Source organism: Perognathus longimembris, chromosome 8 (genome assembly GCF_023159225.1).
Source record: "Perognathus longimembris pacificus isolate PPM17 chromosome 8, ASM2315922v1, whole genome shotgun sequence".
In the NCBI taxonomy this organism is placed as follows: domain Eukaryota; kingdom Metazoa; phylum Chordata; class Mammalia; order Rodentia; family Heteromyidae; genus Perognathus; species Perognathus longimembris.
This window is the reverse complement of record NC_063168.1, coordinates 28058956-28077349: the sequence shown is the minus strand read 5'-3', so window position 1 is coordinate 28077349 and position 18394 is coordinate 28058956. Positions and strand designations below refer to the sequence as shown.

The 18394-nt window shown below is 41.6% G+C and overlaps 1 protein-coding gene and 1 long non-coding RNA gene across 6 annotated transcripts in view; both read right to left on the bottom strand.

The window, feature by feature from the left end:
- The window catches only part of Tet3 (tet methylcytosine dioxygenase 3), a 111236-nt gene that overhangs the window by 20495 nt on the left and 72347 nt on the right, over positions 1-18394 (bottom strand). For all 5 annotated transcript variants that reach the window (XR_007211877.1, XM_048352763.1, XM_048352764.1 and 2 more), the window contains one exon: positions 3979-4069. Coding sequence is in view for 4 of the 5 variants with exons in the window: in XM_048352763.1 (XP_048208720.1) it covers positions 3979-4069 (91 nt within the window). In the remaining variant the exon portion in view is untranslated. The remainder of the gene's footprint in view (positions 1-3978; positions 4070-18394) is intronic.
- LOC125356356 lies at positions 2628-3205 on the bottom strand. Its single transcript, XR_007211878.1, has 2 exons — positions 3091-3205; positions 2628-2871 (listed from the first exon to the last, which is right to left on the bottom strand). It is a non-coding gene; the product is annotated as an uncharacterized LOC125356356 (long non-coding RNA).

Below are 18394 nucleotides of genomic sequence, written 5' to 3'. Positions count from 1 at the left end.
AGCCTAGTCATTTTTCAGAAGATGTAGTCACATTCTCTTTCCCACTCTTTCCAGCCAGACACTGTACCAGCCCAGCACTCCTGACATGCTAGTAAGCATCTTTGCTTTTCCACTTTACTGAGTGTTTCTACCATCTATCACTGAGCATGGGGCTATTGTCCTAAACAGTTTAAATCAAGAATCAGCTTTATCAAATGCATTTTAACATCTAAGGAGACAATTATTGAATAGTTTTTGTTCTTTGATCAATTAACATAATATGCTTAACAGACTTTGTGTAAGTCAAGCCATCCTTGTTTTTTGTAATATGACTTCAATTCGATCATGGAACTTTATTTTAATATACTATTAAGGTGTAATGATGTAGCTACTACTAAAATACACATATTCTCTAATTCACTCCACTTCTAGAAATCACTTCTTCAAAAATAGCTACAAATGCCTCAGGTTGAGGGGGGGTAGCTCAGTGGTACAAAAATGAGTACGACTAAACCTACTTGACTCAGAGCTATACATATTGTTGTAGATGGCTAGGAAGACTGAAGGTTAACATTAAACTCTGAACGAAGCATCCTGCAGGAGGAATGACTGTGCTTCCCCAAGCCCTCTGGGGTTTCTGATGCCTCCTAAACTTTCAGAATCACTGCTCTAAATAAAGCTGAGCTTCTCTAGCGTTAGCTCTGCCACACTGGTGAGGTCAGCTCTCCCACAACTCAGCAACTTGCGAGCAAAGTGTTGGTTCTTTGTTTCTAGAACAACCATTCATTGAACTTCTATGCTGCAGAGGTCCCCTTTCCAAAACAAACCACACAAGAATCTGGATAGTGATGCACAACTCTCAGATATGAGTTTGACAACTGACTCCAATTATCTATGAAAATGAGGATCTCAGGTATCCAAGCATTCAAGTACAAAGTCCATAAAGAAATTGAGATACTCTAGGATTAGCTGTCAATCTTCCTTCCAAGATCTGTATGAGAAAAGCTAAAATTACCAATTGCTCCTTAATTTCATTTTATTTTCTCTTCTCTGGCTTCAGCCAATTTGTCATAGTATGGTGGCGCTTCATAGAAATATTGGAGGAAAAGGAGAGAAAGATGGCCAAGGCCATTCACAAACTTGCTCCTCCCGCCCCGCCCCCCGCCCCTGCCCCTAAGTATTTTCATTCATGCATTCCCCTCTTTAGTTCCTCTAAGGAGCTTTAAAGGACTAAGGATGTGGCTCAGTAGTATAGCACTTGGGCAAACTCTCCAGCATCACAACAACAATAATAGTCTGTAAGATAAAAATAACAAGTGATAAAATTGGAGAAAAGAGGGAAAAGGTCAGGAAATAAAGGACTGATGTATAGATATATAAAATACAATTGGCAGGATTTGGGGTATATTCTTGACACATAAGCTTGGAAAATGCTATCACAGAGGAAATTAAAAAAAAAAACCACATTATTAATGACTCTTTAGGCTCAGGGCCAGAATTGAAACATTCCTTTCTACTGTGTATGTGTACACGTGCACGCATGTAGGAAGGAGACTGTGGTGCTGATAATACAATGCTGACTCTACATTTACTAGCAGCCAACATAAAGATGGGAAGGCAATCTGTTACATGATTTACAAGGCTCTTAAGATAAAAATAAACCAGTTGCCGAGGAAAACCACAAGTATTTGTGGTATATTCTTGAGAGGAATTCCTCCCTTGGATGTTTCTAGAGAATCTATAGATGGCTACTATTTCTAAAGCAATGAGAAAAAAATACATTCTCAACTTTATCACTGCCTAATGACCCTCATTTCAGGATATACTCTGAGTTCAAAGTTATTTAGACAGCTGTCTGGAAATCTTATGAAATTATTATTCTGAAAAAATGTAAAGTGCAAAATCAAAAACAAAACAGTCATCCTAGACCAAACATACATCTGATTCCCTTGCAGCAAATGACATGTTGAGATTCCTTACAAAAAACTCTGGTCCAGTGTTGACTTGTCCAGCCTGGAAACTGCAGGAGACATGCATGTGGGTGCATGTAGTAGCTTGTACAACACACACTACTTTAAACCCGCTTTGTTCTCCTGGACTCAGAGGGCCTTTAAATCAGATCTGAAGTGACAGAGCGGTTCTGTGATCAAATGCTTTTCTTTTTTTCTTTTTTCTTTTTTTTTTTTTTTTTTTGGCCAGTCCTGGGCCTTGGACTCCGGGCCTGAGCACTGTCCCTGGCTTCTTCCCGCTCAAGGCTAGCACTCCGCCACTTGAGCCACAGCGCCGCTTCTGGCCGTTTTCTGTATATGTGGTGCTGGGGAATCGAACCTAGGGCCTCGTGTATCCGAGGCAGGCACTCTTGCCACTAGGCTATATCCCCAGCCCCCGATCAAATGCTTTTCTGATGGGCTACTCCAAACAGAAAGTTTCCAGATGACAAGGAATTAAGAGTGATTCCTGTAGATCACTGACCTCAACCCATCTTGTCTGACATCTCAATCATGCTTCCTGCTACACTGACAGAACTAGTCTGTCACACAAAATTTCATTCCCAAATCTGTAGAAATTCTAAGCCATTGAGCCTTCCACACAACTACATGTATATACTAGCAAACATATCAGTATATCTGTATCACCTTTGCCTTTTAAAAAATGTTAGTACTTATTGTGACTTTTTCTTTTGAAAGCAATCTGTGCAAGTATATGAAGTACTTGTAACAAACACTCCATGGTTCTTATATGGAAGTGCAGAGTACCCTCACAACGCTCCCACAATGTATGTACTTCCGGAATATCTACTATGGGCTATAGCCACAGACATAGACTTTAAAGTCTATGTGAACTGCTTAAAAAAAATCTACATGAATTGCCAAAAAATAAAAACAAAGGAGGCTGGGAATATGGCCTAGTGGTAAGAGTGCTTGCCTTGTATACATGAAGCCCTGGGTTCAATTCCTCAACACCACGTATATAGGAAAGGCCAGAGGTGTGCTGTGGCTCAAGTGGTAGAGTGCTAGCCTTGAACAAAAAGAAGCCAGGGACAGTGCTCAGGCCCTGAGTCCAAGCCCCAGGACTGGCAATAAATAAATAAAATAAAAACCAAAGGAAAACAAAAAAAGACCTCCAAAGTCCTGAATTTGAATTGGGAGTGTCAATGAAAACTTATGATGTAGTCCGTCTCTAAACAATAATAAAAATTAAAAATCTGCAACTTCAGTCTTGCTACTGAAAATGGACTAAAAATAATGGACAACCAAGAGTCTTTTTTTTTTTTTCTTTTGCCAGTCCTGGGGTTTGAACTCAGGGCCTGAGCACTGTCCCTGGCTTCTTTTTGCTCAAGGCTAGCACTCTACCATTTGAGCCACAGTGTCACTTCTGGCTTTTTCTGTTTATGTTTTGCTGAGGAATCAAACCCAGGGCTTCATGTATATGAGGCGAGCACTTTACCACTAGGCCATATTCCTAGCCCCCCGAGTCTTTTTTCTAAATAATTTTTCCTCTAATGAATTAGGACTTCTTCAGCAAGCACAACATGAGTCCAGAACATCTCCTCATACAAATCAAGTATATGATATCACTTATGAAGTAGCTTTGAAAAAGAAAGATAAAAAACCTAGCTACAATTAGGCCTTTAGCTCTGACTACCAATTTATAGGCCTTCTAGAGGCAGAAGAACATTTTAAACATTTTAAAAGCTATCAGCAAAACTAAGGAAAACTAACTCTGTAGACATAGAATCAAAAAACTTTTTTTCAATAAAAGTATTTCAGTAATAAGAAAAGGAGTGGGGAATGGATGGGTGGGTGGGGCACATGGAGGGCAAACATACAGATCAAAGAAACCCAGGCCTGGGTTTCACACTTAACCTGCTACAACCTGAATTATGAGGATTTCCATTCTGAATGCTACTGACACAACACAACAGAAACCAGCAGGGCTTAATAAGTCACAGCCTATCAACAATACCCATTCCTACTCAGGTTTCTGTGCAATACTCACCGATCCTCCATCAGTTCCCGAATAGAGGCTACTGTGGGGCCAGATCCCAGGTGAGTGTAATATGGACCTTCATCTTTCTCCACTACTTGTTCTGTAGAGGAACCAAAGAGCAGGGATTATTTAGAGATGCCAATTAAGCAACATTAATTTAGAAAAGCAAAACTACCAATAGGAAAAATAGTAGGCATGTTTCAAAACAGGAAACTCAAATGGCTTAAACATGTACAAATGTGTTTAATTTAGAAATTAGGAAATACAAATTAGAGTCACAATAAAACTGGCTACATAGCCACAAAATGGGCCAAAATTCAGACATCTGATAAAACCAAGTGAAGCCTGTGGTCTAACCACTCTGGAAGTCAGCTCACCCTTACCCAGTAAAGCTACAAGTTGCACCCTGCAAGACTCAGCAATTCATGTCTACAAATGCACTCTAGAGCAGGCATCAACACTGCTCCCACTGACAGAACTCACAGAAGCAGCACCCACAACCAAAAGGTAAAAACAACAATAGACAAAAGGATAGATTAAGTGCAGTAGAACCACACAGTGGCATATGATTCAGCCTTAAATACTATGCTAAGTGATATATGTCAGACACAAAAAAATAAATACAAGAATCTACTGGGACAAGTTACCTAGGAGGGGAAAATTCCTAAGGAAAGGAAGTAGGAAGTAGAGGTTACAGGAGTAAATGTAAATGTAATCAATGCCACTGAACTGTATGTAGAGCTAAATATGACTAAAATAGCCAATTCTGTTGTATTTACCACCACAACAGGAGAAGCAAGCCCTGACACATGCTATAACATGGATAAACCTTGAAAACATTATGTTCACTGACAAGCTAGATAATATTTTGTATGATTCCATTTATAGGAAAGATGCTGAACAGATAGATAGAGCTATAGAAGCAGAGTGGCTGAGGGCAGGGCTGGGGATGGGGCAGATGAATCACTACTCAGCAGCACAGGGTCTTATTTCAGGGAAGTGAAAATGCTTCCCAATGAGTTAAGAGGTAGCTCTACCACACGTGTGCAAACTCAGTGCAACTGATTTATTTGCTTTAAAATGGTTCGTTTTGTTATGCGAAATCCACCTTAATTTTTAAAACTGAACAAACTACTATTGATTCATGCAACAATGTAGATAAGATTTAAAGGTCTTTTTTTTTCTAAGTGAAAGAAAGCAGAATCCAAAGGCTACATAGTAGTAACTTGTTTAAACAGTGTTTTGACTGGATACTATAAGGCTAAAAACAAGAAGAACTCTACACATAGTACACCACTGTTCTGCAATTGGTAAGTTTGTTTCATATCAAAGGAGACAGGACAACTGAATGCAATGTAGTTGCATTTCACATTTTGTCTGGATCTTGTAACAGAAAGAACACTAATGGAAGTTCAAAAATCTGTAGTTAACAGTACTGTACCAACATTAATTTCTTACTTTTAGGTGCATAAGAATTATACAAAATATTTACATTGGGGAAAGGATGAAAAGGATATACAGGAGCTCTACCTACCAACTTGGCAACTCTCCTATAAATGTAAAAGCATTTCTAAATTAAAAATAATAGAATGAGCCAGGCAGGGAGCTGTAATTTGTGATCTTGTCCTATAAGAAATCTTGATAGGGCACAACAGCTCACACCTGTAATCCCAGCTACCCAGGAGGCACAGATGGGGAGGCAATCCCAGGAAAAAGTTAGTGATACTGTCATCTCAACTAGTAAACTAGGCATGGTGGTTTATGTCTGTAATCTAAAACTGAGTTAGACTGCAGTGTGAAACCAGCCCTGGGCAAAAAACATGAGATTCTAGTCTCACACACATCAAAACAGGTAAAAGGATTTTCATAGTGACACTTTAGCAAGAGTCAAAATTTGAAACAATCTACTAGAGATGGAATGTCTGTCTGTGTCTTCTCCAAGTCCTATGTGAGAATACTGGGATGTGAGACTTCCAAAGAGTAATAACTGGTCATCAAAGTAGAGCTCCTCTGGTTTCTATTGCAAGCACTCTGGGCTAGAGTGCAACCCCTTTGCCCCCCAAAAAAGACTAGCAATTATGTGTGCAGTTGAGAATTAACTGTGCTGCTTCCATTTCTCAGTTCATGAAGGCTCCAGGTTATTATCCCTTCCTACTGTCACAGACTATTAGCATGGTCTCTGCCTGGGTCCCCATCGAAACCATCCTACCCAATGCCACCTGTTATGTTCCCCAAACACTACTTCCCACTGAAAGCTTCACAGTAGACAGAGAACACAAGCCAAATTCCAGAGCACTGTCAGCAGCCCCTCACCACTGCACACCTCCCCGCCATGAAGTCACCCCCACTGTCTCCTGCCATACAACCACACCATGCCTAGTATCTTTACCTGTTTTCTCATAAAAAATACTGCCTTCTCTTTTTAGAAAGAGTCATCTCTTAAGGCCTACCTGAAGTATCACCTGATAGCAAAGCCTCCTGAAGTCTTTCAGTGCACCTGTATGCAACAGCAATGTCAAATATTCCACTGTGACCCACAGGGAATTGTTGTGGGACATACACACAAGCACGCAGGTGCAGACAGACTTGAGCAAGCATGGCACATTCTACCTGCAGTCTCTACTCATGTCTTCACGGGTAAAATATACTATAGGGCTTAGCACAGTTTGAGGCCTGTAATTTGAACTCAATAGGTTACTGACCTGTCAAATGACTGTATGATGTACAAGGTATACAACCTTCAGGAACTTTAAGGCAGTTGATATATTTAAGACATTAGACAACTGTTGAGGATGAGATGAAATGTCAGGTAAAAAGCTTAATGTTACATGAATGAATGGTTTCAATTAGAGTTTAAAAAACTACCTTCTCCAAATATACACTATTTAGACCAAGGAAAATACATTTATTACAGAACGATATAAATGAAGGGTAGGGGAGGACTAGCCAAGAGAAGTGGGTGCTAGAGGTGGTGGTCTGAAAGCCCTTCAGAGGTGCTAGGAGACCATACGATACACCATACAAACATGGAATACAAGCATATACCAGAACTTCTGGGCTGTTACAGTTTCTATTGTCTGGAGAAAAGTCAAAGGAATGAAGTGACCACTGGGTCTTATCAGGGAACTGAAACATAATGGAGTTTTTGGTGACTACTTCTGCCTCAAATGGGAAAACTCAAAACTCTCATGGCTAAGGCAAAGAAGAAGACATTCAAGTACAAGTTACAAACTAAATCTTGGCAACTCTATCTCAGTAGCTGTAAATGAAAGAAAGAAGATGTAAACCAAGCCAGTCTGGAAACTGGCCTGTCAGGTTTCTCTGGGAGGGCCACAGAAACACCCTGGGAAGACAGTACAAAAGCCAAACAAAACTAAAGCCAATTTCAGCAATTTACAAGGTAGTCCAGAAGTGTCTTAAAAACACTGTTTCTTTTCATTGCATCACTTTCTCTGAGAATATACTTCCTCTGGGGGGAGGGAGGGGTTATATGTGAAGAAATAGTTATGAAACTAGTGTGGGCTTAGAGGCGTGGCTCAAGTGGTAGAGCAACTGCCTAGCAGACATGAAGCCCCAAGTTCAAGCTGCAATACTGCCAGCCCCCGAAAAAACAAACCACCACCAACAACAACAAAAACCTTCTATGGAACTAGAGTACAGTACCAGCCTTGAGTGAAAAAGCTGAACAAGAGCAATGCCCCGAGTTCAAGCCCCAGTACACAAGGAAAAAGAAAAAAAAATCACCTAGGTGTATATTGTACATCTATATACATGTACACATGCCCACTGACAACATTTTTGCTTATGTAAGTATCTCCTTATTTTCATAGTTTTGGCTTTCTATATTCATTACCATGAAAGGTACTTTACAATACATGGAATGTGGCCATTAGACCAACCATCAACTTTTACCTTGCTAATACCATGTACATCCCAAAGCTGAATTTACATGCCTTTGCATATAGAATAACTTTCTGTTTCAATGCTGAATCATAACATACCCTTTTGAAGTTTTTTTGTTTGTTTTTTTGCCAGTCCTGGGGACTGGACTCAGGGCCTGAGCACTGTCCTTGGCTTCTTTTTGCTCAAGGCTAGCTCAAGTCTAGCACTCTACCTCTTGAACCACAGCACCACTTCCAGCTTTTTCTGTGTATGTGGTACTGAGGAATTGAACCCAGGGCTTTGTGCATGCTAGGCAAGCACTCTACCGCTAAGCCACATTCCCAGTCCCCCTCCCTTTTAAAACTAGTCCTGGGGTTGAACTCAGGACCTCACATACTTCTCACATACTGTTAGCTATACTCCCCTAATCCTTTTATGCTTTAAATTATTCTTCATGTAGGGCCTTGTTTTTTTGGGTTCCCCCCCCCTTTTCTTTTGCTGGAAGCTGGCCACAGACTGATCTTCCTAACTAATAATTAAGCCTTCCTACACAGTTGGGATCACATGCATATACCTCCACACTTGGCTTATTATTGATCGAGATGGAGTCTAATTTTTTGCCCAGGCTGGCCTCAAACTACAATCTTCCCCAAATCAGTCTTTCCAACACCTGGGATTATAGGCAGGGCAACCACACCTGGCTTGAAAACTGATTATTTTTGCAGGGGAGGAGTGGTGATAGTACTGGGATTTGAACTCAGGGCTTCACAGCAGCTCTATTGCTTAAACCATACCTCCAACCCATCTTTTTGAAACAAGGATCTTACTAACTTCTTCCCAGGGTAGCCTAAAATTGTAATCCTGCCAATCTCTACCTCCTAAGTACCTGGTACCACAGGTGTGATTCACTAGTACATAGCTGGAAGACATTTTCTTTTTTCTTTTTTGTTGGTTGTGGGACTTGAACACAGGGCCTGGGTGCTGTCCCTGAGCCTCTTTTTTATTTTTACTTTTATTTTATTGCAAAGGTGATGTACAGATTACATAAGTAAGGTAATGAGTACATTTCTTGTCAACCAGTGTTACCCCCTCCTTTGTGCTCAAGAGCAGCACTCTACCACTTTAGCCACAGTGCCACTTCTGGTTTTTTTTTTTTGTTTTTTTTTTTTTTTTTTTTTGGCCAGTCCTGGGCCTTGGACTCAGGGCCTGAGCACTGTCCCTGGCTTCTTCCCGCTCAAGGCTAGCACTCTGCCACTTGAGCCACAGCGCCGCTTCTGGCCGTTTTCTGTATATGTGGTGCTGGGGAATCGAACCTAGGGCCTCGTGTATCCGAGGCAGGCACTCTTGCCACTAGGCTATATCCCCAGCCCCACTTCTGGTTTTTGACTGGTTAATTGGAGAGAAGAGTCTCACAGGGACTTTTCTGTCTGGGCTGGCTTTGATCATCAGATCTTAGCCTCCCGAGTAGCTAGGATTACAGGCATGAGCCACCAGTGCTCGGCTTAGAAGAAATTTTAAACAGCACTTAAACCTAATAAATTAATGTTAAAATATTTATAACTTGATTGAAAAGATAGTAGTAAAAAGCTATGACCAGATTTTAAGTGTGTATCTATATCATAATTGTTGTCTGGCCAATAATTTATATAAGACATCACTGGGTATAAGCTGTATCCTGGCTTCAGATATGTTAAGAAATTTTAAAGTATACTCATACCCACACCTGTCTTCCAATAATAAAAGTAGTATTAAGTCACCTTTTGTTCTCATAATTGGTCATTAAAAGGAAATCTATGAATTTATCTTGGCTTTCTGGTAAAAAACAAACAATTGATGAAGAAAAGTACACTTCTTGGTAGTAACACTTTACAAAGGCTCTATCCTCCCTCCCTCCCTCCCTCCCTCCCTCCCTCCCTCCCTCCCTCCCTCCCTTCCTTCCTTCCTTCCTTCCTCCCCCCCTTTCTTTTTGTGCTAGTCCTGGGGCTTAAACTCAGAGTCTAGGCACTATCTCTGGCTTTTGGGGGGGGGGGGGGAGAGGGGGAGGCAGTTAACTGGAAAAGAGAGTCTCATGGACTTTCCTTCCCAGAGTGGCTTTGAATCTGAGTAGCTAGGATTACAGGCATGAGCTACCAATGCCAAGCTTCCTCTTACATTTTTAGGCACACAAGATGGTATTGGTAACTACAGACATTAACTATGTTGCACTGATCTCTAGAGCTTACTCATGGTATATAGCTATAACTATACCCAGTGAACAACTTCACATTTCTTCCCCACCCTCTGCAATTACCCTGTGTTTTTCTGTGATTGGGTTATTTCAATTAACATAATGTTTTCTAGATCTGTTCACATTTAGAAAATGCCAGTTATTAAATATGACAGAATTAGCAAATAATCACTTTGCAGTCCCTAAAGATGTTGGATGCAGCTGGGTGCCTGTGGCTCACACCTATAATGCTAGCTATTCATGAGGCAGAGAGCTGAGGATCTCAGTTCGAAGCCAGGTCCAGGCAAACAATCTGTGAAACTCTTCTCTCCAATAAACTACAAAAGGAACTGGAAGTAGAGTTGTAGCTCAAGTGGTACAACACTAAGCTCAGGGTCAGTGCCCAGGACTGGCAATGAAAACAAAAGCAAAAAAGATGTTGGATGCAAAGGAAATAAAAAGCAACTTTACAATGCCAAGACCAGACTCTTAATCTAGTGATCAACTAACAGTGGAACAATCAGACCTCTGGGAGGGAAAGAGTTTCAGCAGAACCCAGTAAATCTTTGAATCTAACTTCCAGTCTGCAGGAACACACAGGAATACATTAAGCAACAACACAAATCCAGAATGACTCTACAAAATGCCAGACAACTAGTCCTATTCTCAGTGTACTCTGGGCATAGATATGCCTTCTTTTCCTGCAGTGCTCTGCATAAACCACCATCTATGTACATACACAATGCTGTACTTACCATGTGCCTTGCGAAGAATTGTAATTGAAACTTACTTTGCAGCTAATAAAGTGTGCTAATGGGCTTGTACTTATAGTTCCAGAGAAGAGAATATACTTTGCAAAGTTGGGGTGATATTCTATGTACAACATATGCTCAGAACCAACAATTTGGTACTGTTTTCTCCACAATTAAATACAGTTTCTCAACCTTCCTCATGTTGTTTAAAGCCATTAATCTCTACTTAAGACTTGTTGAGTTTATCCCATTTAGTATTGTATTTACTAATCCATCATTTTGTTTGCCATGCTTATTTTATTGTTTGCCATAGATGTTGTACTTTATTCTTCTACTAGTTCCACTCCTAGAAACTTGGAAAATCTATAGAATTTTTTTTTGTAATGACAGTGGGGCTTTTTTTTGGAGGGGGGGCAGTATTGGAGCTTGAATTCAGGGCCTAGTGCTGTTGTGTCAGGCCGGGAGACGACCACCAAGAAGCCACCGAGACTCAGACATTCCGAAATGCAAAAGCAAGGCAAGGCTTTATTCAAGTGAGCTGCAACTTGGGCCTCATCCTACCCACCAACATAGCGGAGGTTAGGAGGAAGCCTCGAGCTGCGATTACACAGGGCTTATAAAGGCAAAAAACAAAGTTACAACAATCAGGTGTTCAAGCAAGCAAGATTAGGACACAGGTACAAATCTGATTGGCTCAGAGCTCGAGGCATTCTGGGGGCAGTTAGAGTTAAGCATTCCCAGTGGTTAGAGTTCTTGACCCACTGGGCCTTAATAAGCTTGTCCTGGCTTTGCTCACAGGGCCTGCTTATCTCAGGTTCACGTGGTAAAGTGGGGTTCGCGTGGTAAAGTGGGGCCTGACTTCAAAGTCTGGCACTTCATTTCCCCCTTTTCTCTTTGGTACCTTGGGAGCCAATCATGGCTCCATTCTGTCCATTTCAATGGCTTGCATGTCTAGGGGATGATATAGAGATAAGGCATGGGCCAATAGGGCCCAAATTAGTAACCTAAAACAACTCTGGTCCCTTGGTTTTAAAGGGGGACTGATGGGTGAAGATCACCCATCTTCTGTAGCTTCTTCAGGCTGACTGAGGGACGTTGACCTTACCTAGCCAGGAACCTATACTTTACCAAGGGACTGCAGGATCAGATGTCCACTAGGAGCTTTACTCCAAACTGGAAATTATACCCATGTTCCTGAGCAAGCCCAAAACTACCAATGCCTTCTTGCTTGCATGGCACTTTACAGGACTCCTGCTAGTTGCTAAAATAAGGGGGTCACCCCACTTTGGAGTGAGCTGCCAAAATAGAGTTAATGAGAGTTTACTTCTATCCCCATTAGTTTAATATATATCCTTTTACATCCAAATTTCTGACACTTAGCTCTGATTTTTTTTAATTAAACATTTTTTAACTATAGTTCCTCTTTAAAACAATGCAATAATCCTTTAAAGCATTTGGTAATGCCCAAACTTGATGACCATTTGAATTTAAACTTAAACTCACTCAATTTTACATCATAATAACAGTCTTGAACATGTTCACACTCACACATGCACACACACATACATATTCAAAAGATCTTAAAGCACGCAAAATAAACATCGGCCGTACATTTTCCAGTGGCAAGAGATATTTTTGCCAATCTTACTCCTGCAACACGCAAATTTTAAGACAAAACCTTTAATATATGATTTTAGCATTCTCCAGCCTCATTTTCCAGGGCTTGATAGTCTTAGTAAAACATTTTTACACTCATACTGAATTCGTGAGCTGTCGCCTGTACATCTTTCCAATGAGCTATGCAGGTTTGACACAAAAGATACTGTCAGACTTACAAACACAGAGACGAAAGCGCTGCGTGGTGCGGTCACTCCGTGCCACCTGCGGATGGCTTGGGCTGGCCCCATGTCTGCCCCTGTCAGCGGCTGCAGGTCAGGACTTGGGGCCGACGCCTCCGTGCCCTGGGCTGCCGGTGCCAGGACTGGGCGGGCCCCTCCAGAGCGGAGGGCACAGCTGAAACATTTTAAGAAGGGCAGAACCCAAGCTGGAGTGTCCCTGTCAACTAGTTCCCTCCAGGTGTCTATATAAGGAATCTGGTCTAGATAGCCTGAACGAGGCGCTTTGATTAGGCTTTGTAAAGTACTGATCTTAACTATATTAAAGCTCCCCTCAAGTGGCCAATTAGCTCTCTCAAAGGTGGGCCATTCTGACTTACACAGGGTGATCCATTTTTCCTCCTTAAGGGTCACACCTCGGTTCTGAGCTATTTCCTTGACTTCCCTCCAGTGAGCTAAGGTCAAATCTAGGGGGCTAGATGGAGATCCCCAAGATAGAACGTTACCCATAGCTCTGACCAGATGTTTAGTTCAGAAGGCTAATAAAAAAAAAAAAAAACACACAACACACAGGCCTGAGAATAAGAAAAGTTATGAGTTGGAGATCTCCTAGGTTGGCCCACAAGCCTCCTCCTGCTAAGCAGCAGGAGCAGACCTAAGTTGGCCCAACCTCCCGCAAGGGTGCAGGAGGAGTGGACCCAAGTGGACTCAGAGTCTGGGGCGTTCTCCAGTCTCCCCGGGATTGCCGAGTAAGCGAATCCGCTTCGACAACTCCTTAAAGAACCCCTTTAAGCAAAAGCAAAACAGACAAACAGACAAACAGACAAATTACAGGACAAGACAAATAAACAAATGAACAGTGCTGTTTTCTTACCTTTGGAGTCTGGGGTCTCGGGGGTCTCTGGGGCGATCCCGGACGAGCCCCCAAATGTTGTGCCAAGTCGCAAGGCGGCCACCGAGACTCAGACATTCCGAAATGCAAAAGCAAGGCAAGGCTTTATTCAAGCGAGCTGCAAATCGGGCCTCGTCCTACCCACCAACACAGCGGAGGGACCAGAGTTGTTTTTGGGAAGATGAGGCAGGATAAACTAGAGGCATGCAAAACAGAGGTACAGAGACTGTACTTGTGAGAAATGGTGACAGGCCCTTTGGTTACTACTTTGGGCCCTATTGGCCCATGCCTTAGTGGGTCAAGAACTCTAACCACTGGGAATGCTTAACTCTAACTGCCCCCAGAATGCCTCGAGCTCTGAGCCAATCAGATTTGTACCTGTGTCCTAATCTTGCTTGCTTGAACACCTGATTGTTGTAACTTTGTTTTTTGCATTTATAAGCCCTGTGTAATCGCAGCTCAAGGCTTCCTCCTAACCTCCGCTGTGTTGGTAGGTAGGACGAGGCCCGAGTTGCAGCTCGCTTGAATAAAGCCTTGCCTTGCTTTTGCATTTCGGAATGTCTGAGTCTCGGTGGCCTTCTTGGTGGTCTTCTCGCGACTTGGCACAACAGTGCTGTACTTTAGCTTTTTCACTCAAGGCTGTTACTCTAACACTTGAGTCACAGCTGCACTTCCAGTTCTCTGGTGCTTAACTGGAGATAAGAGTCTTACTGACTTTCCTGAACAGGCTAGCTTCAAATCATGATCCTCAGATCTCTACCTCCAGAGTAGCTAGGATTACAGGTATGATCACAAGTGTAATCCAGCACCTGGGTTGACAGGAGGACTTTAAAAGATATTAGCACTTCTAAAGTTTCTCCTCTCTCTCTCCTTGATTTTCTCTCCTGATTTTTGTTGGTACACTCTCTAACATATTTCTCCCTCTCTATAAGACATTTGATATAAAAATAAATTTCAAGTATAAATATCCTTGTTTTAGAAAAAAATATTCAGTTGTTTAAATTTAGACTTTACATTTGAATAGATTCAGTATTTACTGCCAGACCCTTTACAACACAACCTCTCCATCATTTATTTTTAGGCATTTCCAGAAAATTTCAGTTTCTGTATATTTGGAAATGTACGGAGGTTTGAACTCAGGTCTGTGTGCCTGGCTAGGCAGGCACTCTACCATTTGAGCTACTCTACCAGTCCTAGAAATGTCTTAATGAAGTCTTAACAATACATGAATGGTGATGTAATTGGGTAGAGAATTCTTGGATTACTTTATTTCAGCATTCTAATCTGAATGTTGCAACAAAAGACTCAAATCCACAACCAAGAGCCCTTGCCAATTAGTATGAAAAAGATAGAAACACAACACTGGAGAAACAGGCAACCCAATCTGTACAACCATTCCACAAAAAATGTGTATGTCAGCCACAATGAAATATTACTGTGTGCCTGTCACAGGGAATGATTGGCACTATTTCCTGGTAAGGATGTATAGTCATGCTGGCAGGTGTTACAACCACTTTGGAAACTGATGGTACCTACTAAAGCTAAACATACACAATTTCAGTCCTAGAAATAAACTCAGTAGAAGCATATACATTTAGACTAATGCACCAAGAGATGTGAGTTAAGAACCAGTATGATTTATAATAACCCTCAACTGGGAATGACCACTTCCAAACTATCTACAATCTAGTGGCTACATAATGGCATATTTATATAATGGAATATCCAAACCATAAGAATGAGCCCCAGATACTGCCACAGAGAACACACTGAACCTCACAATCAATGAATGAAAACCAAAATATAAAAGAGTACATATTATATATGCACAATTCCATATATACAAAGCTCAGAAACAGACAAAAATAATCGGTGTCATTAGAAGTTTTAATAATAACCTTAGGACAAGGGCCAATACACTATCACTGTGCAGGGCTTTGCAAGTTCAATGGCAATTATTCAACTTTGCTAGGGTAGTAAAAAAAAAAACAACAGCTTTAGATGATATATAACTAGGTATGTTTCAACGGAACTTTACTTTTGGACCCTGAAGCTTCACCTACATAAAACTGAGTGGATGGTAGGGAAAAGGAAATGTGGGAGAGGGGAAAGAGGGTGGGGGAGGATGGGGGAGGATGGGGGACTGTGGGCAGAGGTGGTTAAGGGTCCTCACTCTCCCACACAGAGGCAAAACCTAGAGGTGTTGATCTCTGCCTCCATCCTGAGGCCACAAGAACATACAGGAAGGACCAAGGATCTGCAGACATTTGGGTCCTTCCTGTCATCAAGTGTCTGTGGGGAGAGGTGGTCCAAGGGCCCTTGGCCCTGCTTTCAGGGCACACTAGCCCTGGCCCAAGGTGGCTTTGATGGTGGCCGCCAGCCTCAAACCTTAGCCTTGGTGTCTCCATAGTCATCGCCTCTCCCAACTTCCCAGCTACCATCACATCGCAGAAGCCGGTGACCTGTGGTACTCCTTTACCAGAGATGTCCAGGCACTGAGGAATTCATCTTCCAGTTTCTCCTCAAACTGGAGATGTTTGGGCTCAGTGCCTAAAGTGCCACAGCACAGAACCCGCACATTGAGGGCCATAGCTGGGGACCCAGCACCGGCCCATGACAATGTCCGGAAAAGCATGAGGTCCGTGCAGCAGGCTGTAGGCACAGGGTGAATTTTATGTAACTTTTGAGTCATAAAATAGCGGTTTTGTTTTGTTTGTTTGTTTTATATTATCAAACTGAATTACATAGAGGTTACAGTTTCATACCTTAGGCATTGGATACATTTCTTATAGTTTGTTTTTATCAACCATTTAAAAACTTTTTTTTTTTTTTAACCATCAGATGTGAGCCAACCTAAGGTTTAGAGCATGGGGGGGAGGGGGGAGGAATATTCTGACTTGTTAGTAAAGAGTTCTGTTACACAGGCTGTAGCTTCTGTAAACTTTTACTGAGCTGTACCCTTGAGATTTATAAACGTTCCTGTATTTCAGTAAAAATGTTTTAATAAAAAACCCTTTAAGTTCATTAGAATTATTGACAACTTTTACTAATTTACTCCAGGATGTGGTCATTTCTTACTATAAAGTTTTTGTTTTTAATTTCTGAAAAGTTGTTCTGGCTCTTACCTTTCTTCAGTTCCATGTTGTTTGTTGGGAACACCAATGGATGGCTCCCAGGTTCCTCACAGAAAGATGAGTGTGGGACCCCAGTATCTATCTATCTCTCTTTGAGTCTGATGATGTTCATTTCTGTGATGAATTTTCAGGGTTTTTGTTGTTGTTTTGGTGTTTTGGGTTTTTTTTTGGCCCATCCTGGGGCTTGAATCTCTCTGTGCTCAAGGCTAGCGCTCTGCCAATTGAGCCATAGCTCCACTTCCAGCTTTTTCTGTGTATGTGGTACTGAGGAATCGAACCCAGGGCTTCATGCATGCTAGGCAAGCACTCTATCACCAAGCCACATTCCCATTCTGAGTTTTCAGTTTTGTACCTGTCTTAGAGTGCTCTTTTATGCTAGTCCCTTGCCATAATTGATTTGCTTTTCCTACAATTCTGATTTTACTTTTCCAGCTTCCAATAACTGTTTTTCTTTTTTTTCAAGAGGTGGGTTTTGTTTGTTTTTGTTTTTTTCTGTTTGTGTTTTGCTAATCTATTGCCTGGGCTCATCTTAAACTGTGATCCTCCCAATCTCCATCTCTTGAGTAGATGGGATTAGAGGCATGAGCTACCTTGCCAGGCACCTTCCAACATAGTTGTAAGTGCTTTGTAATAGCATAGATCTTCTGGCATTTTATCCATAACTCATCACTTTGTGACATAGCACCTCATCTTTCATTTTGATTTCAGTATTTCCCTTAAGTATCAATGTGTCTATTGAACTCTTATTTATAATGTAAATTTCCATCTTAAATTCTACATTAATCCTTCCAACTTCAGTTAACCCTTTGTTTTGTCTCTTATATTTAAAGAAGAGTTTTTGTTTCCCAGGCTGACTCAAACTTTCAATCCTCCTGCTTCTACCTATCAAATGATAGGATTACAGGAAAGTGCCACTATAACTAGCCATGTTAAATGAGTATTTTAATAAGGGAAGTTTATCTCTAAGCTCTCCCATCCTGCTTCTCACACTTGTCAGCTGACAATGTGGGGAATAATTCTTTACTCTGGGAACTGTGGCAGGAAGCTTAGCTGTATCCCTGGCCTCTAGATATAAGCAGTATTGTACCCACTGTGGCAACTAAAAATGTCTTCAAACATTGCCAAATGTCCTATATTTGGAGAGGAAAAATAGCCCCAGCCTAAATTTATTGGTCTAGGGCAGGACACAGTGGCTGAAACCTGTAGTCCTGGCTAACTGGGAAGTAGAGAACTAGAGAATTAAGTATTTTGCAGACAAACCATTTTTGAGACTACATCTTGACAAATAGTTGGGCACAGTGGCATCTATCACCTGTCATCACAGCTAGAGGGGAATGATGGCTGGGAACGAGCCAAGTGCCTCTTCATCCCAGCTACTCAGGGAAGCACAAATAGGATTGCAGACCAGGTTTTCCCAGGGAATGCAGCAAAAATCTACCTCAGAAATAACCAGTGCAAACTGGGCACTGGTGGCTCATGCCTGAAATCCTAGCTATTCAGGCAAAATCTGAGGATCATAGTTCAAAGCTAGCCAGGGCAGAAAAGTCCATGAGATTTTTATCTCCAATTAACCATAAAAAAAAGCCAGAGACAGAGCTGTGGCTCAAGTGGTAAGAGCGATAGTCTTAAGCAAAAAAGCAAAGGGATAGAGCCCAGGTCCTGAGTTCAAGCTCTACTAGTGGTAGAAAAATAAAACAAGCAAACCACCCAACAATGAAAAAGGG